Source organism: Leptopilina boulardi, unplaced genomic scaffold, assembly GCF_019393585.1.
Source record: "Leptopilina boulardi isolate dan_hultmark-lab unplaced genomic scaffold, ZJU_Lbou_2.1 LbouV2_285, whole genome shotgun sequence".
Lineage (NCBI taxonomy): Eukaryota > Metazoa > Arthropoda > Insecta > Hymenoptera > Figitidae > Leptopilina > Leptopilina boulardi.
In genome coordinates this window covers 1788315-1813222 of record NW_026137846.1, presented here as the reverse complement: position 1 = coordinate 1813222, position 24908 = coordinate 1788315, and the positions used below count along the sequence as shown (strand labels likewise).

General features: G+C 35.7%; 1 protein-coding gene across 1 annotated transcript; it reads left to right on the top strand.

Annotated features, from left to right (window-relative positions):
- The first annotated feature begins 18904 nt into the window (after positions 1-18904).
- On the top strand, positions 18905-20281 carry LOC127282161 (uncharacterized). Its single transcript, XM_051306260.1, has one exon. The coding sequence runs from the start codon at positions 18905-18907 to the stop codon at positions 20279-20281; it is 1377 nt and encodes a 458-aa protein (XP_051162217.1).
- The last annotated feature ends 4627 nt before the right edge of the window (positions 20282-24908 follow it).

Genomic DNA, 24908 nt, shown 5'->3' with positions numbered 1-24908 from the left:
TTGGAACTTGATACATTTTTCTTGTTTTGAAGGTTTGTGTTAAACAGTGGGACACCTATTATTAAATAATGAATAATTGTTTCAATAATGCTATTATTTTTTTTACGTTTATAGTACTCCTTTACAGTACGTCATAATTTGGTCATAATAAAAACAATTTGGAGGAAAATTTAAATAGTCGTTCTCTTATCAAGTGTTATTTTTCAAATGTTGCCGAACAATAATTGTAATAATTATAAATTTTAGTAGTAGGGCAGTGCCGGTTTTAAAACAGTTTGACCTTGAAACCCTTTTTTCAACCCTCTTGGCCCCCACCACCCCATAATTTGCATATTAACCCTTTTATTCACCACCCACCACCCCTAATTTGCATATTAACCCTTTTATTCACCAGCCACCGCCCCCTGATTTGCATATTAACCCTTTTATTCACCACCCACCACCCCACTAATTTGCATTTTAACTCTTTTTATCACCCCCACCACCCCTTACCACCCACTTTCAACCCTGTTGGCTACCCACCTTTTAAATTTTAACCCTTTTGATCACCTCCCACCACCCCTTAACCCACCTTCTTTCAATCCTCTTGGCCACCTACCCCCCCTAATTTTCATATGTATTTTTAAACTTTCACCCTTTTGGTCGCCCATCCACCCTAATTTGCATAACCCTTATCAGTATAAACATATACGGTCCCAAAAATTCAAAAATCATAATTAGAACCTCGAGGAACAAAGGGTTCGCGAGATACCTCGCGGGACTGTGGGTGGTTGGGAGTGGCGCACAGTGGATGAGTCAAAAGTGAAAGGTGCGCGGCAGATTTGCGCGTACGGTCACCGAGGCCCGTTGGTAGTCCATGCGTCAAGTGGGGATGGAGTTCAGTGGTGGGATGTTGTGTATGGTGGGGACTACATGTACCTCACTTGGTCACCCTCTACCACTCACTCACGTCATTTTAAGCTTCCCTCCCACTTTCCACCCACTAATTTGCATGCCGATTATATTTTTCATGCTATGTAACTATTTTACCATATACTAATGTTGTTTTTTAGAAGAAGGCGGCACTTTTTAAAACTTCTTTTTTCCATGGTAAGTCCCTATTTTTCAATGGTAACTCTACTTTATCATAGATCGATGTTACCGACTGTTGTCGCAAGATGGCGCTGTTTCTCGCGAGAATTTTTGAATTTTTAACCCCTTTGCATAAGTCCCTATTTATCAGTGGTTACAGGTTATATTTTAAAAAGGTTGCGTACAGACCGTTTTCAAGCTCTGACTTGACGCTCGGTCACAGTCCTCCGAACATTCATCCGTTGGTTCAGAGCATCGACATCGAACGTACTTTTTTAAAAGTTTATTTTTAAAAAATGACTGAAAATTATCATTTCGGTTTAATGAATCCAGTTGTTCTAAGTGCAATTGTGAATATGATTTGTGCCGATAACGATGATGATGCTGAGGAAATTTAAATTCTTCAAACATTAATAATGGCCAAAGAGGCCCACAAAAAAATTATAGGTTATTTTGAGGAAATAATTCCACGATATTCGTTATCAGGTAAGTTTAAACTCAAAATAAAAACGCATAAAAATGCTTACTTTTCTTAAATTTTATCAACAAATTCACACATTTTCACCAACGTTTAAATTATTGGTGACATTAATTTAATTAATAAAAGTTATAATTTATTAAAATTTGTAATCGATTTACAATTTAGTAAAACTAAATAAATTTATTGACAATTGTAATTTAATCGCTTTTTACTAATCTGAAGTCCACAACGTTAATGATCAAAGATTTTTAAAGAAATAATTTTTTAAAATAAAAAATTATATTTTGTGTGTAAGATATTTCTTTTAATTTTTACTCATCAATAAATTATAACAAAAACATCTTTTTAGATATCAAATATTACAATTTTTGGATTAAAGGAAAATTTTTTTTCTAATCATTGATCAAAAGCGTTGTTGATTTCAGCATCGTCTGAATACATTTTTATCAATTAGATACCTACAAGTAAAACAATTTCGATATTTTTGCAGATTTCAAATCACATTTTCGAATGACTCATTCAACATTCAAGAAAATGTTAGAAAATCTTGCCCCATTGTTAATTGGTGGAAAAAATGCTGGACAAGCTACCGTGGTTCCAGAGAAGCAATTATGTATAGCTGTGTGGATAATGTGCAACCAAGAGGTTTACAGGTATGATTAATTAATATTTAATAATTCACTACATGATTTTCTAATCGATTTGGAAACATATGATTCAAAAACTATTAAGTGTTATATATTATTATTTCCAAGAAACATAAATAAATTTATTCTGCACTGAAGAGTGATGAAACTGTGACTTAATAATTTTATTTTTAAATATTAATTAATGACTTTTATTAATTAATAATATTAATTTAGCATTAGTTTTAAGCCGAAGAGCTTCGATTCACATCTTCGAGGAATCAAGTTTTTCCAATTTTCGTTAAAAATAGTTGTAATATTTTTTTTTCATTTTTTTCACTTAAGGTATCACATCGGTAAAACCTTTTTCTATAGATTTTCTTGAAAATTTTACCATATGTTCTTATTATCATTCTTGACAAATTTGCAAAATATGAAGAATTTTCGCCGTACGAAACCAGAGATATTAGCAATCAAAGTTGCTTATTTTGCATGGGAGACGGGACTAATGTATGGGGGAGAAGTACATTTTCATAAATATCATCAGAAGTTTTCTATAAATTTTTTTCAAAAACTAATGTTGAATTCAGGAATAAATTTGGAACTAAAATATACAAAGAAATTTATAATTTACCGTGACGTTTATTTGTAATTATAAATTCTATTTCATGACGTCATTTGCAATATATAGCACACCCGCCACTTTGATGTGGCAACATCGCAGGATGGTAACATTAGTTAGAGAGAGACAGTAGTCCACAGTAGTCAAAGCGAGACTTATAGCGACGTTGTCAAACCTCCTACTCCTTCCAATCGCTGCTAGTGTGGGGTATACGTGTACGAGTGTATTTGTAGAAGTAGGTACAGTATGGGCTGAGAGTATAGGGAGTTGAGGGCGAAAGTATAGTGCGGGAAGTAGTAATGCGAGCTACAAACTTTTGACTCCGATTAGTGCCGATTTGATACCTTAAATTACACAGCCCCACAAAAAAAAAGTGTCATGTACTTTTGACCGGAATACCCTAACCCTATGTATTTTGACGCGCTGAACACGAATCCGAAGTCCGTTTTGCTCCATCACGTCAGCATTTTTTCTAACCTCAAAAAACATATCGGATTTTGAGAAGTAGGCGATTTTTTAAAAATTTAATGTATTAACTTCAAACTTGGTATCTGGGGGTTTTTCGTGTCGCTGATTACGAATCTGAAGTTAGATTTTCAAAATCAGAAATGGCAGATACAATATGGCGGACGAATTTTGAAAAAATTTTAAGATTTACTTCAAACTTGGTATCTAAAGGTTTTTTGGGTCGGTGATTACGAATCTGATGTCAGATTTCCGAAATTCGATATGTCTGATTCAATATTAAGGAATTATTTTTTAAAAATTGTCAGATTTTTATGAAATTTGGTATCTACAGATTTTCTAAGTTGCTGACAAGTAACACTAGGGAAGTGCCATACGCCGATTTTTCTGAAACTTGGCAGTTTTGTAGTTTTTTGAAAACACTTTGACACGTATGTTTTGTTTTTCCCCAAAAGCTGATTTAGGGGGGGGGGGGAAATACCCCTTGAATTTTTTTTTGGTAGGGGGACATTATTTTACGAAATTTTTCAAAAATTAATGTGCAATAGTGTATCTGGGCGTTTTTTGGGTCACTGATTACGAATCTGATGTCAGATTTCAAAAATTCAAAATGGCATATCCAACATGGACTTCTATCGGCCACATTAGATACGCCATTATCAATTTTTGAAAACTGACATCAGATTCGTAATCAGCGACCCAAAAAACCCCTAGATACCAAGTTTGAAGTAAATCTTAAAATTTTTTCAAAATTCGTCCGCCATATTGGATCCGCCATTTTCGATTTTGAAAATCTAACTTCAGATTCGTAATCAGCGACACAAAAAACCCCCAGATACCAAGTTTGAAGTTAATACATAAATTTTTAAAAAAATCGCCTACTTCTCAAAATCCGACATGTTTTTTCAGGTTAGAAAAAAATCCTGACGTGATGGAGCAAAACGGACTTCGGATTCGTGTTTAGCGCGTCAAAATACATAGGGTTAGGGTATTCCGGTCAAAAGTACATGACACTTTTTTTTGTGGGTCTGTCTTATTGCTAAATTAACATTATTAATTAATAAAAATCATTAAAAAAAATTATTTCAAGAAATAAGACTTTCGAAGAGAGAAGCCGAAGAGCTTCAATTCACATCTTCAAGGAATCAATTTTTTCCAATTTTCGTTAAAAATAGTTAATGATTTTTATTAATTAATAATGTTAATTTAGCATTACTTTGTGTGGAAAAAATACAAAAAAAATATTACAACTATTTTTTAATGAAAATTGAAAAAAATTGATCCCTTGAAGATGTCAATTGAAGCTTTTCGGCTTTTCTCCTTGAAATAAATTTTATAATGACTTTTATTAATTATAAGGTTATATTAGTATTACTTTGAGAGATAAAAATTAAAGTAATTAAAGTAAAGTAAAGTAATTATGTAAAAAATCCGGAGAATACATAAAGTGGCCTCAAGGAGAGGAATTGAGAAGAACTCAAGAGGAGTTTGAAGAAATTGGTGGATTTCCAAATGTTATTGGCGCTATTGACGGATCCCACATCGAGATAAGTGCTCCTTCTGTGGATGGTGACAGCTACGTAAATCGGAAAGGTTATCATTCATTACTTTTGCAAGGGATTTGCGACGCAAATTTACGCTTCATCGACATTTTTGCTGACATGTGTGGAAGCGTTCACGATGCTCGCGTTTGGAGCTTAAGCGACATAAAAGAATCTATTGAAGAAAACAAGCAGCAATATTTCCCAGGTGATTCACACATTCTCGGCGACTCGGCTTATGGTGTACAATCTTATTTGATGGTGCCTTATAAAGATTACGGCAACATGACAGCTGCACAAAAAAATTTTAATAAAATTCTCTCGAAACATCGAGTTGTCATCGAAAGAGCATTTTGCTTGCTTAAAGTGACCCGCGCGGAAAGCATCGCTTTGGAAACGTCTCATGAACCAAAAATTGAACGAAGATGGCGATGTGCAGCGCCATGTAGAGGAATTTTTCGAAATCGTTGGTAAATTGTTGGAATTAAGAATCGATGTCAGCAATGAGCTACAAACCATCATGACCGGAAACTGCCTGATTATCAGAAAGTGAATGAACCGACAAAAATCAGGGAAGCCCATACTGATTTTCAACTTGATGACGAAGAGGAAGTGATCGAGGAAAGAAACGACGACCTGATTCAACAAAGACGAGAAGAAAGAAGTGTGAATCAACAAAGGCAAGAAGAAACAAGAGCTCCAGGACGACCACGATTTGAAAGAACAGGGATACGAGGACGTCCGAGAAAATTATTTTCAACAGTTCAAAAATGCAACGAGGATCCTGACGAAAGTTTCGACGAATTGAACGATGAAATCGACGAAATCGAGGAACCATTGGAAAACAACGAGACTTTGGAATTCGATCAACAGCAAAACGAATCTAGGGAAAATTCGGAGTTTGCCGGACTGGCTGAGATACCTTGGAAACAGGCAATGAATGGAAGCGACGCTAAAGAGTGGAATGAATCCATCACCGACGAAATTGAGTATCTTGTCAAGAATGATACTTGGAAAACCGTTGATCGGCCTAACCAGAAAAATATCATCGGCAGCAGAACCATACTTCGAAACAAATACGATGCAAACGGAGTCGTCGAAAGGAGAAAAGCTAGAGTCGTAGCTCAAGGGTTCACACAACGACCAGGAATTGACTACAACGATACATTTGCTCCTGTTGCTCGCCTCAGCTCAGTACGTTTATTACTGGCGCTCGCCGTAAAATATGATTTTCGCATACGACAGTTGGACATTACGACAGCTTATTTGAACGGAACGATTGAAGAAGAAATTTACATGGAAAAACCGAAATTACTGAAAGAATCTCTGGAAAAAGTCATTTTACGCCAGGGAAATCAAAGCACAATTGGCAAGTGTGCAGCTGAAATGCTGAAGGAACTCGAATCCGGTGACAAAGTATGCAAATTGCAGAAATCCATTTATGGCTTAAAACAAGCAGGAAACCAATGGAACAAAAAGTTGAACCAGATTTTGAGTCGCCTACAAATGAAATCCAATGAAGCTGATCCCTGCGTTTACTATCTTCATCTGAACCGAGATATCCTGATTATTGTGGTCTATGTGGACGACATTCTTGTGGCATATCGAAAAAAAACTGATTTAGATTACTTTGTTGCAGGTCTTTCACAAGAACTTGAAGTAAGGGACCTAGGGGAAGTAAAGTATTGTTTAGGTTTCGAAGTCACGAGAAAGAAAAATTCCATCACCATAACACAGTCCGGGTACATCAGAGATATCTTGGGGAAATTCAACATGGAGGATGCCAAGCATGTGTCAATCCCGATCGCTGCAGGTATGAAATTCGATAAAAGTGAAACCAAGAACAACGTCGACTCGAAGAAAAGGCCCTACCGCGAACTGATCGGAGCGCTCAATTACATCGCTGTTGTCTCAAGACCCGACATCTCGCACGTGGTGAGCTGTCTAAGTCAGTTTAATGATTCTTCCGAAGAGCAACATTGGACGGCCGCCAAGAGAGTTTTACGATACCTCAAGGGAACAATAAATGTAGGTATTGTTTACACTAAAAACTCGTCAAATGTTGAAGGTTTTGTGGATGCTGACTGGGCAGGGTGTCCAATTGATCGAAGGTCTTTCACGGGATTCGTCTATAAGTTGAGTAATGCAGCCATAAAGTGGGAATCGAGGAAACAGCGAACAGTGGCATTGTCATCGACCGAATCCGAGTATATGGGTCTAACCGAGGCCGTCAAGGAAGCCCTTTATCTTCAAAAATTCCTCTCCAACCTTGGATTCGACGAAGCAAAAAGGATTGTCATTGGAAACGATAACCAAGGGGCTCTACAACTTGCCCGCAATCCCAAATTCCACTCTCGCAGTAAGCACGTCGACATCAAACACCACTTCGTCCGAGAAGCTCTCAAAAATCATCTTGTTGAGATTGTGTACGTGCCTACGGAGAAGATGCCCGCTGATGTCCTAACGAAGGGTTTGTCAAAAGACAAACATCAGAGATGTGTTCTGGACATTGGATTAAAGTGTTTAGTGTCCGATTCAAATGGTGTTCCATTCGAGGGGGTGTGTTAGACTGATTCGAATGTTGCGCCATTTTGGTGCTCTCAACGTAAATATATTATTATTTCTCTTTTACCGCGACATACGTCTCTTATGTTCTTTTACTTAAAACTACTTACAGTACACGTTCAGTATCTCATTTAATTCGAGACAGTTCGCATATATGGAATCTTTGTATATGGAACTTGGTTTTACTTCAATATATATAATTTGTCTATACCTTTAAACTTCACTGTTTTATTATCCTAATCCTGCTTAACAATTCGGAATAGTCTCATTCTTTTGAAAATTTTATAACCTTTCTAAATTTGTTTTAAAAATTTTTGTAGCTTTATTTTTTACTGATTTATCTAAGTTCTAATGCAGTCATGTTTTTAATAACGCTCAAAATAGGTATCCGCATGATTATGAACGGTACTGTAAACTAAAATATTAAGTATTTTTTTCTCTTAGACTATTTAAGGGTCAGTCCACTGAATTTTTAAAATGTATGACGCTTTATTAGGAATTATTAAGACCTTGGATGAAAACAGTTAATTTTTCGGTTTTTATGCTAATCTTCTATAAGGTATATATTCTACTTTAACTCCTGTTTTTAACCCACTCCCGTCCCAGCTTAATTTTGATTTTTATATTAAAATTTTCCATTTACTTCTGCTTACAGATATAAAAAGAAATCATGGATTTACAAAAACTCAACGCTATTGGTCACATGGAAAGTTTCCTGCCAACAAAACCGCTTGCTAAGTTGACTCCAAATGCTTTATATACTGTAACCAAAATAAAGAGGGTGTAGACAAAATTCGGAGGTAGGATTGTAGCAGAACTAGATACTAGATTCAACACTTTCCTCCCAGCAAGGTTCGCGAAGCTGTTCGAAGCTGAACCTACGTCACTCACAATGAAGGATGAAGCTGCGCAATCTCAAAAATTACAATTAAAATATATCGGCGGAAAGTTTAATTTAATCGAATTTGAATATAAGTAATATTAAAAACTTATTATAATATAAAATAAAAAAATAATTGTAATATAAAATTGTAAATATTCATAATGTGAGAAAAATAAATGTATTAATTTACATAAAAATGGTTTCTTTTCTTATTTTACCTTCATTATTAGTCTTAATACTAATGGTATAGGTTCAAGTAATAAATAGGCGTTTTTTTTTATTTTTTAAAAATTAATAAATTAATTTATTCAGATAAAGTATTTAAAATTTATCATACATAAGATTCAGAATTTTGATAAAAAGATTTTAAAGTAGTATAAGTACAATCCACTTCATCGACGCCATCTGATAAATTTCTCAATTCATTCGATACCTTCAGAAACCAATTTCGAAGAATCATATCCCCATAGCAGCCAATCTTTACTAAAAATTTTGTAAAGATTTCCTTGAAATCTTGGGAATATTTAATTGAAAAGTTTAATGAAAATTGCATAAAGATTTAAATGTCCCACCAAAATAAATATTTGGCGTAAAAGTTGACTACAAATTTAAATGAAATTTTCAGGAAATGTTCGTCGCGAAAATTAAGTAAAAATTTAAATGAAATTTTTATGAAATATTTGTCGCAAAAATTGAGTAAAAGTTTCAATGAAATTTTCAGGAAATGTTCGTCGCGAAAATTGAGTAAAGATTTAAATGAAATTTTCAGGAAATGTTCGTCGCAAAAATTTTAATGAAATTTTCAGGAAATGTTGGACGGAAATATCTGTAAAAAATACAAAAATAATATTAATAATAATAATAATAATAATAATAAATAGATAGATAGATCTTTATTATTATTATCAATAAAAAAAATCTACTATCTGGGAATAAAAATAAAATAAATAATATATAAACATTGTTGCTCTGCTTTAATGCTTTGTTTCACATTGAATCAAGCACTGCATACTTGATTGAGCAAGAACATTTGAAAACAAATTTTGGGGTGCTGGGGATTGAACCTACGTTCGCCGCGCGCTAGCTAAAGACCCTAACCACTACACTACAGATATCTGGCAGAAAAAAAAAATCTTCCACAAGCTCTACAACTTGCTGATAGACAATTAATCCTACTTATCGACCTAAAAGGGCGGGCTCATTTGAAAATGTTTTTCACAGAGATATTTGAATATTCTGAATATTCACATTGCAGGTGAATATAAAAATTAAAAGTATATCGAAATAATGCTGTAAAACCATGACTGAAGGTCATGTGAAAAGGTTATAATAAAATTAATTATTTTTTTAAATATTATCTATTAATTAAAAATTCACAAATTTGCGAAAATTAATTTAAAAATTTTTTATTTATTAATAAACAATTATATTAGTATTGTTAAAGACAAGAAAAAACGTTTTAAAAATAATTAAGAAAATAATTTTGTTACATCCCGTAACAAATTTCTTTTCTTAAAAGTATAAAGAACACGTATATGAGGCACTCCACGTCAAGTGATCCGGGTCTAAATTTTAATTACCTGGGATCAGGTTTAAAGTTTGCTTAAACTTTAGTCCTACTAGATACAACTTCAAGTACCAAAGATTATTAATTTATTTAAACAATTGTAAAAAGTGGAGGGAGTCAAAGTTTTAATTTTTTGCTCTACATCGTATATTTCAAAAATCTGCAATTCCTTTAAAACATAAAAAAAGAATGTTTATTATATATGAATTTTTTTGCATTTTTTACGCACTTTCTAATGGTATAAACAATTTTTCGAAAAAAAATTTTTTTGACCTTAAAAAAATAAAATTAAAAATAAAATTTTGATTTTTGAAAAAAAGACATCTTTTTTTAACTTTTTTATTTTTTTCATAAAGTTAAGATAATTTCCAAAAAAAATATATAGGGCAAAAAGTGGGACGAGAACTTTTAAAGGGTCAAATTTAGCGATGATTTCTGCGGTGCGACATGTCGTGCCCTGACAGTGTTTGCTTAGTTTTGATATAGTTCTTTCTGCATCCGCTAGGTGTCGACAAGAATGTATATGAAATTCTCTTGCTGGTGAGATTGAAACTAATAAGTATAAGTATAGAAGACTAAGAAAACCAATTATTTTAAAATCAAGAGTCTTCTATACTTATACTTATTAGTTTCAATCTCACCAGCAAGAGAATTTCATATACATTCTTGTCGACACCTAGCGGATGCAGAAAGAACTATATCAAAACTAAGCAAACACTGTCAGGGCACGACAATGTCGCACCGCAAAAATCATCGCTAAATTTGACCCTTTAAAAGTTCTCGTCCCACTTTTTGCCCTGTATATTTTTTTTGGAAATTATCTTAACTTTATGAAAAAAAAATAAAAAAGTTAAAAAAAGGTGTCTTTTTTTCAAAAATCAAAATTTTATTTTTAATTTTATTTTTTTAAGGTCAAAAAAATTTTTTTCGAAAAATTGTTTATACCATTAGAAAGTGCGTAAAAAATGCAAAAAAATTCATATATAATAAACATTCTTTTGTTATGTTTTAAAGGAATTGCAGATTTTTGAAATATACGATGTAGAGCAAAAAATTAAAACTTTGACTCCCTCCACTTTTTACAATTGTTTAAATAAATTTAATAATCTTTGGTACTTGAAGTTGTATCTAGTAGGACTAAAGTTTAAGCAAACTTTAAACCTGATCCCAGGTAATTAAAATTTAGACCCGGATCACTTGACGTGGAGTGCCTCATATACATAAAATAATCTAAATTATTAAGTATTAGTAGAAGGAGGGTGTATATAAGAAAATTCATTGTTCTCACCCATTCCTTCTGTTAATATTTGCAAGCAATCATGTTTAATACGAGTTGTTTTGGAAGCATTTTAGTTTAATATAAAGGATTCTTTGTTCAATTCTTTTCTCACGATGAGTCTTATGCAGTTGCATAGGCTAATATCTACCGATGTGTTTACATCAAATCAAGTCGCATGTACATTTAATAATACTCTTAGCAGTAAGAGACCTAAATGTTTAGTCTTCTTACAGCTATACTATGCCACTTGATATGATTTTCACACCATTACTATTATAAAAATGTAGCATCCGCAACTGAAGTCAATATATGACTCATATACTGCATCGCGAGGCGCAAGCACATAAGCTTATGCTACGTGACCACAGGGTAGCTTTCGCCTCGCGTTGCAATACAATACCCCTATAGAAAAGACTTTAGATGCATATGCCGAGCAGCGACCTATATCTATTAGATCCAAGAAATTGTCTTCGTGATTCTAAAATTATAATTCAATCAGGACGTGATCTCTGCTCATTTTCTCCCACTGAAGGATGATTTTGCTAGTATAAAAACCCTGCAATTAGCATGGGGCGTTGTCAGTTCTCCGGTTCTAAGATCGCACTTCACGTCAAATAATACGTCAACCATTTGCTCTTTTCGATAATTGTAAAATCTTTCAAGTCTAACAGTACAAGTAAACTCGTGTTCAAAAGAATAAGTTCTCTTGGTCGCCCGGCTTGCGAGTATATTCTCAAAAAATCTGCAAAATCATATCAAAATACGTATAGAGACATTTGTGCAGAGATTAACGTTCTGTCGAGAGACCCTTCGGTGATGCACTTAATTTAAACTTGCAAATTTCTAAAACTAAGTAAACTTGTGTTCTTAAAGAATAAGTTCTCTTATAAATTGAATTGTGAGACATTATTAAAATTCGCATCTAACCGTCGAATTAGTGTAACTTTTGAAAATAAGTAAGATTTCGGAAGTTATGAACTAAAAGAACAGTGAGTGTTAAAACAACGATTTTGTATAACAGTTGAACGAACGCCGCTGCGTAAAACTCTCAAGTGTTAACCACTTGACTCATCTTGTTTTTCGGCCCTCATAAGAGGTAGTTGTAAGTACCAATTATCTATTTGTTAACTTCTACATTTTCATTTAAATTGTAACACCTGTATTCACATTAAAACTGTACTTTTTCATATCATTTGCTTTTCAAATAATTCATTAAAATAAATCAAAAGATTACTATAATTTCGTTTTATTTCGTTTTATTCAAAAATTAATCATAAAACTCATAAATCCTATAAATAAAGGATAAAGTTTATATTTTTTGTAAAAGATTGTGGCCTTTACAAAATGGTTTTTAAAGTGGAAATAAAATTTTTTAAAAATTAATATTTCGATTCGAAATAAAATTGACTAAATAGACAGAAAAAAATGCTTGTAATATATTTATTTGTGACAATTTGTAAAATTTAATTATTTTCAAAATGTTGAATTACAATTCTTTAAAAATTCGTTTTTTTTAAATTTTACTATAATTAATTAAAAATTAATAATTTTTGAAAATTCAATTATTTTGAAAAGAATTGAATTAAAATATTTTTTAAAATCTAATTTTTTTAAATACCCACTTTAAATAAAAAAATTTTAAATACATACAAAAAAATTATATTAATTAGAAATAGGATAAGTAAATTAAACAATTAATATAAACACATTTATTACAAAATTTAAGTAAACACAAAAACATAGTATAATTCTGTTTGACAGAAATAAATGATATCTCAAGTAAAGGTCACCAGAAAAATAAAATTCGACCAGATTATTAAAAAATAAGCTTGTCTTTATTGATATGAGCTAGAATTTAATTTAATTCAATTCTTTTCAAAATAATTGAATTTTCAAAAATTATTAATTTTTAATTAATTATAGTAAAATTTAAAAAAAACGAATTTTTAAAGAATTGTAATTCAACATTTTGAAAATAATTAAATTTTACAAATTGTCACAAATAAATATATTACAAGCATTTTTTTCTGTCTATTTAGTCAATTTTATTTCGAATCGAAATATTAATTTTTAAAAAATTTTATTTCAACTTTAAAAACCATTTTGTAAAGGCCACAATCTTTTACAAAAAATAAAATATTTAAAAATTAATTTTTCATTAATTAATACATTTTTAATTATAATAAATAATTTTTGAATAATAATTTTGATTTAAATGTTTAAAAAATAGAATTTTTGTGTTCACATTCATTTTTCATTTTAATATATTGAAATTATTTTCTTAATTATTTTTAAAACGTTTTTTCTTGTCTTTAACAATACTAATATAATTGTTTATTAATAAATAAAAAAATTTTAAATTAATTTTCCCAAATTTGTGAATTTTTAATTAATAGATAATATTTAAAAAAATAATTTATTTTATTATAATCTTTTCACATGACCTTCAGTCATGGTTTTACAGCATTATTTCGATACACTATTAATTTTTATATTCATCTGCAATGTGAATATTCAGAATATTCAAATATCTCCGTGAAAAACATTTTCAAATGAGCCCGCCCTTTTAGGTCGATAAGTAGGATTAATTGTCTATCAGCAAGTTATAGAGCCTGTGGAAGATTTTTTTTTCTGCCAGATATCTGTAGTGTAGTGGTTAGGGTCTTTAGCTAGCGCGCGGCGAACGTAGGTTCAATCCCCAGCACCCCAAAATTTGTTTTCAAAAGTTCTTGCTCAATCAAGTATGCAGTGCTTGATTCAATGTGAAACAAAGCATTAAAGCAGAGCAACAATGTTTATATATTATTTATTTTATTTTTATTCCCAGATAGTAAATTTTTTTTATTGATAATAATAATAAAGATCTATCTATCTATTTATTATTATTATTATTATTATTATTAATATTATTTTTGTATTTTTTACAGATATTTCCGTCCAACATTTCCTGAAAATTTCATTTAAATTTTTGCTACGAACATTTCCTGAAAATTTCATTTAAATCTTTACTCAATTTTCGCGACGAACATTTCCTGAAAATTTCATTGAAACTTTTACTCAATTTTTGCGACAAACATTTCATAAAAATTTCATTTAAATTTTTACTCAATTTTCGCGACGAACATTTCCTGAAAATTTCATTTAAATTTTTAGTCAACTTTTACGCCAAATATTTATTTTGGTGGGACATTTAAATCTTTATGCAATTTTCATTAAACTTTTCAATTAAATATTCCCAAGATTTCAAGAAAATCTTTACGAAATTTTTAGTAAAGATTGGCTGCTGTGGGGGTAACAATGTTTACAGCACAATGATTAGTATCATATGTATCATCATATCAGAGCTTTCTTTTCTTGTTTCTACTAGCAGTTATGGTTGTTTACGTTTTGTATTCTTAGCTGTCTCAGATACTATTTTAATTGTCTCTCATTAAAGCAATCAATTTTCCGCTGTCAATAGTGGGAATGACTAGTAAGGTCTAGTTTACTTAGACCTACTACTCGAGCTTTTGGTGAAAACACTGGTAGACGAGGCTCCGTGATTCGCCCATCGGCAGACACGGCTCCGTGAATTCACCATAAGGTTTGAAACGCAACCCAAATATCGGCACGGAGATCCGATTGTTCAGAAAATTGAACACTAGCTATCCTTAACGACTTCGAATTCTTCTGATCGACAAGGAGTGGATATCTAACACGAAAAAGAGAGATAGTTTTCTTTTTTTGTTGATTCAGCTATTTCAATTTCTTTGTGAAGAGTACTGGTAGACGAGGCTCCGCGAATTGTTCGCTGGAAGACACGGCTCCGAAAACTCACTAAGGAATTTGGAAAGCACATGTTGCCGAGATGAAGAATTTCATTATCTAGTTTTGAAATTATCTGAGTTTTCTTTCTCAAGTGCTCTTATTTGATTTAATTGCAAGCGGTTTTGAGAGAATTTCGGACTGAGTGCAATCAGATATAGAATTCTTAATGTCGATTGGTGAAAACTACTGGTAGACGAGGCTCTGCGATTTGTTCGCAGGAAGACACGGCTCCGAGAATTCACCCTTATTGGCAGCAAAACCGTTTTGCAACAAAAATCGATACGACTCTACTTGTTTCTGGGTTCTTTGTCATAATGAAAAATCGCTATGCCAAATAACCTTCGAAAAAGGGGAAAAAAATCACGAAGGAAGGGTAGAGCTAGAAAGGAAAAGGGCTCGAAAAACCCCAACCCTCAAAATCAAGCTGTTCAGATAACGAAAGTAACACCTATTAAAAAAGACGACAATTTCGTGAAACCTTTCATTCCCGACTAAAAAAACTCAGTAAGGCGTATAAACAGACAACGCGCAACGAACGAACAAACGAACGCACATTACTTTGTAACGTATAACCCGAAGTATCCGCTTATGAACGTAGATCTAGTAAGCCAAAAGCAATTGAAAAAACTCTCATTGACCCTACTAAGATCTGCAGATATCGTCAACCGAAAACCTGGGTCATTTCTTCTCGTTAAAAGCATTGAAACAGTCAACTTCCCTCTTTCAAAAGTATTTGGAAAACTGTCGATGCTATGAACATCTGTTAACCAAGGTTATTTCTTTTCCTTTATTATAGCGTTGTTACGATGGCAATTTCTAGATACAATAACAATTCACAAACAATTACTGTAAGTTCAGAAAAACTAGTTCACTGCAATCTAGAAATTCCAATTAGCCCATGTACAAAATATAGCTACATCTGTCAATCAACACTTGCGCAAGACTGTCTTATTCTAGGGTTTCCGTCAGGAGATTGCATAAACAACGAGTATGCCGAAATTTTAGGCGTTGTGTACCTCGCTATCGAAGAAACCGAAATCTGTTTCCACGTGGTGCAATCTTCTTTCTCTGAGAATTGTTGCGTGACTCCAGGAATTCTTGGAATAAAAAGTATTTTGGAATTAGGGATTTCTGTCCAAGATCATACTAATCCTACATAGAAATTTCCATAGGAAAATTTCTTTTCAATCAGTAAATTTTACTTTTTAAATATATAAAAAAGAAGAGAAAGAGAAACGATTTCTTATTTTTCTAAAAATGCATCCTGAAAATGGAAAGAATGGAATATATTGTGAAATATAATCCCAAATTCCCAATATCCGATTTTGAAATTCTGACGCAAGACGAGCTATGAAAACTCCCGTTGACTCTTATAGAATCAGCTAATATCATAACGCCAACAATCAAGAGCACTCTTCGAACCAGAAGAATCGAAACTGTCAACTTCCCCATTTTGACAATTCCAAAGAAAATATTATTCTAGTAGATACATTTTGTCCTAGACAAACATCCACAGAATAAGGTATGCTTGTCTATTTCTATGATTCCAAATGTTTCCTCGAACGGTTAGGGTTGTAACGGGTTGCCCTCTAGAGCGTTACTTAGAATTATCTGAAAGAGCAGAAAATCTAGAGACATTCCATCAAAACCTTTACATTTATCACCTGGCTCTGCGCTGCAAGGCTGAGCAATTAGAAGTACGAACCAAATTCTTGGCCCAATGGTTGGCTACCCTTACCGATTCTAATTCCGGATTTTTTGTGAAAATCAAAACCTTAAAGGAAAAACTGTCTGAGCAACAAGACATTATTACAACTTTGACAGATGAACTCAATCGACTGACATTAGATTAAGACATAATTTATAAATGTCTCCTGACTGGAAGAATGTAATTTTTGACGACACACAAGAGGAGATAGTAAGAGTTAGTAATTTTTTCCAGTCTCTCACTATAGACAGTCTAGAATTACGGGTGAGGAATTTCCAGTTACAAAGACGATTGGACAAGGTAGAACGAGAATTAGACTTCTATTTTCGGCTAATTCGATTTGAAAGCGACAGATTTCTTCAGCTACAGGCATATATCTCAGAACTAGAAAGTCTGAGTTTTGAATCGATTTCTCCCTTTCTGACACCTTTGAAGAAATTGTCTAAGAACCAGGAAGGTCGATTTTGTCTCGATTATTCGCTGTTAAATAATAGCGAAACGAATTACCCCAGCTAGTAACAATCAACGGTCGCGCCGATCAAGGTATAGGAATTTTCCGCGGTGGAGATAATATACATACAGTAATCTCCCGCAAAGTTATTTTAGACAAAGAAGAAAGGAAAATCTGTCTATCTAATTTTATTTTCTTCTTCTCCCTTGTTCTCTATTTTTTTTCTTTTTATGCACATCTACTGCACCTTTTCTTAATCTAAGAAATAACTTTTGAGAGCAATCAGAATGGATGAAGATGAAGGTAACGATCCTCCCATTGGCAGGGCTGGGATGGGAGCGGGTCTTAACCCCAATGTTTCTATTCAACAGCAGGCAATTAATCATGACACGCGCGCGGCCATGACCTCCGTCTTGGAATGTCTAACCCTACAACATAGCACATATCATATTCCCAATTTTGACGGAAGAAATCCTCCCCTAAAAGAATTTATTCAGGACATTCTGAATGGGGCCGTTTTTATAACGGAGGCGACTGAGCCCGCATTTGTTAAAGCCGTGTTTAGCAAATTAAAAGGGGCTGCTCGAGAAAGTTGCAGGGATAAGCAATTTAACAGAGTAAGCACGTTAGTCGATCATTTAAACAAACGTTTTGCTCCCACGAAATCCAGTCAACATAGAAGAAGCCCTTAAACACGCGATCCGTGCCGAAGAAAGACAAAGATATTCCGAATAATCTAGGGCATCGTCATACCATATCACCCGAGTAGAAGATCGAGCGCGCTCAGTCAGCCCTTATTCGCGGCAGGTGGAAAAATCCAGCAACACGGAGAAACGTCGAGTAGAATCGGACCGAGAGGAAACCCTTTCAAATAAAACTCGTAGTGCCATCCCTAACACGTTGCAGCTGACCCCTGAAGAATTGGCCCAATTTTACCGGTCTATGATGTATCAATTGCCCACACCAATTTCGTACCAATCCCCTCCACCACAACAAATTCCAGTCCCGAATCCTCAATATCCTCCAGTATAGTACCAGCAGCATTTGCCCTATCCTAGACAGAATCAGGAGTATAAAGCAAGCGGAACACCCCCTAGATCAAGTTCGCCCGCGCCTTCCAACGATTACTTAATGGCGTTCTGAGTACAATGCTTGACGTAGAAGCATTCGTGTACTTGGACGACATCATTACTTATTCGAATACCTTGGAAGAACATGATAGACGAGCCAGACGCCTTTTTAATCGACTACGAGCGGCAAACCTAAAACTTCAGCCTGATAAATGCGAGTTCTTGAAAACTGAAGTTGCTTACCTCGGCCATGTTATAAGTGAAGAAGGCGTGAAACCCAACCCTAGCAAAATAATTGCAATAAAGAATTTCCCTACGCCAACATCCCCTAGGGACATCAAATGTTTCCTAGGACTGTCGGGATATTACCGACGATTTATAAAAAACTACGCAAAATGGGCCAAACCTCTAACCAAACTATAAAAAAAGGACGCCCCCTGGAATTGGGGAAAATCGCAAAGGAAAATTTTTTCTCGACTAAGAAAGTACCTTTGCCGCGAACCCATCCTCCAATATCCAGATTTTAACGCAAAATTTAAGTTAACGTGCGATGCATCCGAACACGCTGTCGGTGCAATGTTGACACAAGTAAAGGACGGGATTGACCTTCCGGTTGCATATTACTCGAAAATATTAAACGCGAACGAACAAAAGTATCCTAAGCCTGAAAGGGAATGTCTCGTGATTTTGTATGCTGTAGAACATTTTAGACCATATCTATACGGCCGCGAGTTTGTTTTAGCTTGTATTTTTGAACCCGTTCACTAGATGACTTACATTGATAATCCTGGACCTCGGATTCAAAGATGGAGAATCCGCCTGCAGAATTATCAATATAAGTTCGAGTATAAACCGGGAAAAATAAACCGAATTGTTGAAGCCTTATCAACCAACCCTGCAGATAGGGACAAAACCTCAAGGAACAGCCAAGAGTCTGACTGGTCTGACACGTCCTCTTTGACTTCTGATACATCAGACCCAATGACCAAAACCCCTAAGGACACTGATGACAATAAGGAACTAACCGAGGGACCCTCGGAAAACTACCGCGCTTTTCCTATAAAAACACGCTCCTCTTCTAGGCCACCTAAGGCAAGTAGTTTTCAAATAAGCCAAGAAGACCCAGTGAAGAACCCAAAAGACCCTCAAGAACCTCCTGCCCCTTCCCAACAGAAGAAGAGGAAGGGTAGTTTAAAGGAAGGGCTAAGGTCGGTTAAATCTAGGGTGGATTCAAATCTTCCTCACAGATCTATACTGAAGGCCCCCGCCACCCGTACTAAGAACAAAAAAGGATCAGATACCCCTTCACAATGGACAGCGAAACTAGGGGGATTAGCGAGTACATCAAACATTAACCGTCCTGCAGAAATAAAAATGACTCTATTAAGAAGGCCAACAGACGCATTACCAAGCCCTAGTGCTGAATTGACCGGCATAAAGTACCCCGTCCCAGATGCTGCCTCTGCCCGCACCTTTCCCGATGTAAAAGGACCCCCTAGACCAAGAGGAAGACCTAAAGGGACAACAAAGTCCAAGGAGCTATGTTATGATCAACCTTACGCTCCTCCGGCAAGATCGATAATAACTGATGCTGATAAAAGCTGCATTGCAGAACGTTTAAGGCCCAGAAAAGGACCTAGCGTTGCTCACCTATCAAGTGATCCTTCATCCTCAACAAATGAAGCATCAGCTGAAGACGACAGTGACTCCGACCCTCTGGCCTTCAGAAAGGATCACAGCGTTTTTCCACATTTACCCCCAGACCCTGAACCAATCCGATCTACTATTTCAATGGTTACCTCCCCTCAAGGTCAAAATCCAATTTCTTGCTCTCTATTAATTCCTGAAACCTATACGGACGTCTACGTGGACGGTGCATGTGGCGAGAATGGTGGAACAAGTCCAAGGGCTGGAATTGGAGTATGGTTTGGACCTGATAACCCACTCAACGTCTCCAAGCGATATAAGGGACGACAAACGAATAATGCATCAGAAATCGAAGCAGCCGCTGTGGCCGCACGTCAAGCAAGAAAGGCAGAAATCCAGAGGTTAAGAATTAAAACTGACTCGCAATATCTCGTTCATAGTGTAAGGAATTGGATACCACGGTGGCATCAAAATGGCTGGAAAACCGCTGAAAATTAATCAGTAAGAAATCGAAAGGCTTACGAACGACTGATCAACGCCATAGGACCCCTCGATGTCCTCTGGGAGCATGTTCCAGGCCATGATGGCATCACTGGAAACGAAAACGCCGATCGCCTGGCTCGAGAGGGAACATTAATGGAACCAAAACCAAGTTCTGCATCATCCTCAGAATCAGAGGAACAGCTACCCCCCGAAAATATCATCATTGAAGTAGAGCGACGTCTAACGAGCAGTGATGAAGACACAGAAAGCCAAGTTGAACTTCAACCGATGGGACCTCTGACGGAAAAAGAGCAAATGATTGACGATGTGGAAAAATCGATTAAAAAGTTCGATACTACTGTTGCCAGTTTAGGACTCAACTCCCCTGAGCTCACCAACAACACCTTATTTTGGGATTACGAAAGGTTAGATTGCAGTCCCAGGAAACAGCATGTTTCCGACGGAGAAGAGGATCAGGAACATTTAGAATATCTCAAGTCGCTAGATCCCGCGACTGGCTTTGAAGATGGGCTCCCTGCACGAGTTGTAGCATTCTTGGACAATTTTAACCGCAGCCGTAAGAGAAATCAATCTGGAAGCAAGGAATCTCCTCCTTCACGAAAAACCTCGCCAAATATTTTTCCAGAATCAACAAATAACACCCCGGTCTCCGCCCGACCCTCAACATTCGAGAAAAGAAGTGTTGTTCGATTTAAGGATATTCCCGAAATATTTGAGCAGGATGAAAAAGATCTAGATGGTTCATCTAAAGTTCAACTCTTCACACCAGGACCTCAAGATGGTCCCAGAGCTCAATCTACTCCATTTACTAATTTACGGGTTAACGAGGAAGAACAAAGACAATTCGGACACAAAAAGAGAACCGATGTAGTGCCGCGTCGAATTCAACCAAAAGATAGTGAAAATAGTGTGAAGTGCGCGCCTCTTATCAGTTCATTCATAGACATTAAGGTTCCCTATTGTGATCCCCCGTCCCCTCTTTCCTCCACTGAATCCTCGAGTGACGAGGAGAAGGTGCCAAAGGTACCAACAACCTCAGTTGACGACAAACCTCGTTTAGTCATAATAAATAAATGGACTGAACCCCTAACATACAAACGTGACAATTATGCCCACTTCATTTAAGAAGACTGTGAGCCCGTGGACTCAATCTCTAAGCTTTTGATGGCTACTGAAAAAATTGACCTCCGGGATATTCGCGATCAGAAGCCAACCAAGGGACAGATTTACGTTACCCCCTGCGGTAAATATAAAGTTTATTCCATCATCGTGAAACAACGCCACTTTGACGAAGTAAACTGGAATAATGTGATCACGGGACTGAATAATCTAAAAATCGCCCTCGAAAATGACAAACAAAGATCTTATCGAATGGCAAATACTGGAGACCTGCTGGGCGCTCTGCCCCAAAGTAAAATGTCAGAACTTGTAACAGGAATTTTCCGCGGTGGCGACGTAACCATCACCTTATGCCACGGAAAAATTGAAGTACCCCCTATAGAGTTACGTCCTAAAATCATTTCTGAATTTCACGCTAGTTTGATTGGAGGCCACAAGGGTATAACTAAGACCTGGACCGTCTTCCTGGACATTGGCAAACAATGCAGATTTTTTGATGACTTGAAATCCAGACTGGAGAAATTGAAGAAACAGTGTAGACCTAACGAGCAGTGGTGTGAAGAATTAGTAGGAGTCTTTGAATGGGAGGACAGATGGGAAATGGCCTCGGAACTTCAAAATCAGTTCCAAACCCAGATCGAAGAACTAGAAAATACTAAAAGAACCTCACCTAGGAAGATGTCCTCACAATTGCGACTGCGCAGAGCTGTGCCCTTGCTCGGGTTTCTCGGGAAGATTGCTGGACCTGTTGCTGGAATGCTGACGTATGATGATGCAGAACGATACGATACTGCAATAAAGGACCTTAATGAGGCCCAAGCAAATCTCTCGCACTTGGCTGGTCAACAAACACACGTGGTCAGGTCCCAGCTTGACTCGCTGCACTCCCAGATCCAGCAGCATGGTTCATTAGTAAAGAAAATGCAGATGTATCTTCAAGCAATGCTCACCAATGACCAGGAAGGTCCCAACTCGAAAGCCAATATGCAGCGAAGAAACCTTACATACGCCCTAGCAAGAACGTTAAAGTTTAGTCTCGACCATAGCATCCGAGCAACAACGACTATGCTTCATGCAGTGTATGAGGCCAGGCAAGGTCAGCTACACCCAGGCCTTTTTACATCAGAACAACTGGAGCCCATCCTACGAGAAATACAAGATAATTTAAAGGACGTTACTTTTCCCATTCAAGGACCACGAATCAGCATCGATGAACTGATGCGAATCTCAACTGTTACCATCCTGTGCGAGAACTCCCAATTAAAGGTCCTGATTGACGTTCTACTCCTGGAAAAATATAATTATCAGGCATACAAAATACATTCACTCCCGATTACTAAGGATGTGCTCAGTAACGGCACTGGAAGAGCATATATAAAATCAAATTATGACTACCTGATAGTAGATGAGGATCTGCGGACCTATCTGTTGCTAAAGGAAGAAGAATGGGAGCTCTGGAAATCCACCGCAGCTTACCATGCCTGTTTAAAGGGAGCTCCGATCTACGAATTCCAACTTCGATCATCGTGTGAAGCCCTGCTCCTGATCAGTCCAACTCTCGAAGCGTTAAAACTCTGTAATGTCCGCATAACTATCAGCTTGGAGTCCTATTGGAAGCCACTAACAACCTTGGCTGGGTGGATTTATTCGCTGGCAACTGCTGAAACATTGACAGTCGTGTGCCACTCCGTTGACCCAATTAAGATTTCCCTGAGTGGCACCGGAATTCTAAAATTGGCGCCCGGATGCTCGATCAAGGCAAAGGATGTCATAATTCCAGCATCCACGTTTCCAACAGGACAATCTGAGGTGATATATGAGTCTGAACTGCACCTAAATCTTACAGAATTGTCACCCTCTCTATCGAAGTATCACCACATCCTGAAGGAATCAACAATTTAAATTAATCAAGAATTAGGCCTGGAATCAAAATTGTTTTCGTTCGAAGCTAACTCTAAAACATTGGACGATTTGGAACAGCAACTGCACGGACTTGCTTTCCAACGACAGTTAAGAGGGAAACAATCCTACCTCGTTTATGGATCCTATCTGGGACTTGTTCTTCTATGCGTGTTTTTGCTTTTGTACATTCTCCGGTTGACACTGAGGAATTTGACCAGTATCTTGACTACTTTAATATGCAAAAGATCAAGATCCGAGAAAATCAAAATATCCACACTAAGGAAAGAATTTTCTACATCCAAACCCCGAGAGAACTCAATCCAACCTTATGAAGAGATTGAAACCTCTCAAAAATCTAGAAGATCACCCTCCGAGGCGCCGGCGCCCTCTCACTCCGCATCCACCTCAAGGAGTGAGATAAAGCCTGCAACATTTGAAGAAAATTCTCCCATGAAGATCAGATGACTCGACGTGATATTGGACACTGAAAACCATGAGGCAACATCTGGTTTTGTAATTAAAACAACAACGGAAGAAAAATGCGGTTCAAGTAAGTTATCCAAGGAAAGGGACTCCATCACTCTTTGTTCTAAGGAGTGTCAACAAGAGACAACACCAACAACGATAACAATTGAGGCACCCAATCGAACAACCGGTCGCGAGCTCGGGCCAGACGCTCGGAAGCCAGTCAGCGTACGAAAATGTCAATAAAATTGAAATTCAAAATTTTAATTTTTTAAATATATTACCTTATAGAAAATTAAAAGGCCCATCTTTTTTTCCTTTAACTTTTTTTGCATCTTTTTTTCTTAATAAGAAATTTTCCATCTTTTTCCGTTTTCGAAATATAAGAGAAAAACTGTTTTTTAAAAAAAGAAAATTTTAATTGTTTTTTTGACTTCAACTCGCGACAGCTCAGACAATTTTACGAATTTCTTAATGAAACAAAAACGAAAATACGTGTTATTATATTCTACGAGTGACTAAAAAAAGAAAAAAGTTGTTTTGATTAAAAATAAAAAAGTTATTAATTTTTTAATGAGACATTGCAAAATTCATGAACTGCAATTTTCACCCTGTGAGGAATTTTCGTAAATTTTCACCAGCAACAAACTTCCAGTAAGAAAGTTGTTCATTAAGGTCTAAAGAAGTTTTCTGGAAAGTTACAATGCAATTGAACAATTAATAACAAAATGGTGAATGTTTAAACTTTAAAGTTGCGCGAGCGGCTGAACGTTTGGCGTGCGTTTGCTACGTAATAACTTAATTTCTTATTAAGAAAAAAAGATGCAAAAAAAAGTTAAAGGAAAAAAAGATGCGCCTTTTAATTTTCTATAAGGTAATATATTTAAAAAATTAAAATATTGAATTTCAATTTTATTGATATTTTTGTACGCTGACTGGCTTCCGAGCGTCCGGCCAGAGCTCGCGACCGGTTGTTCGATTGGGTGCCTCAATTTCACCTGCCACAATAGGAAGATCTCCACCGAAGAGGTTGCTGCAATTGCCAGTCCAGCGTTAAAAAATTCTTAAAAAATTCTTGTTCCATTACAATAGAAGAGAATATTGCACTTATATATATACTTCATACGGGATAGCC

Bases quoted from the DNA above. Each gene is read 5' to 3' on its own strand.
- LOC127282161 (XM_051306260.1), top strand. From the start codon at position 18,905: ATGACTTACATTGATAATCCTGGACCTCGGATTCAAAGATGGAGAATC.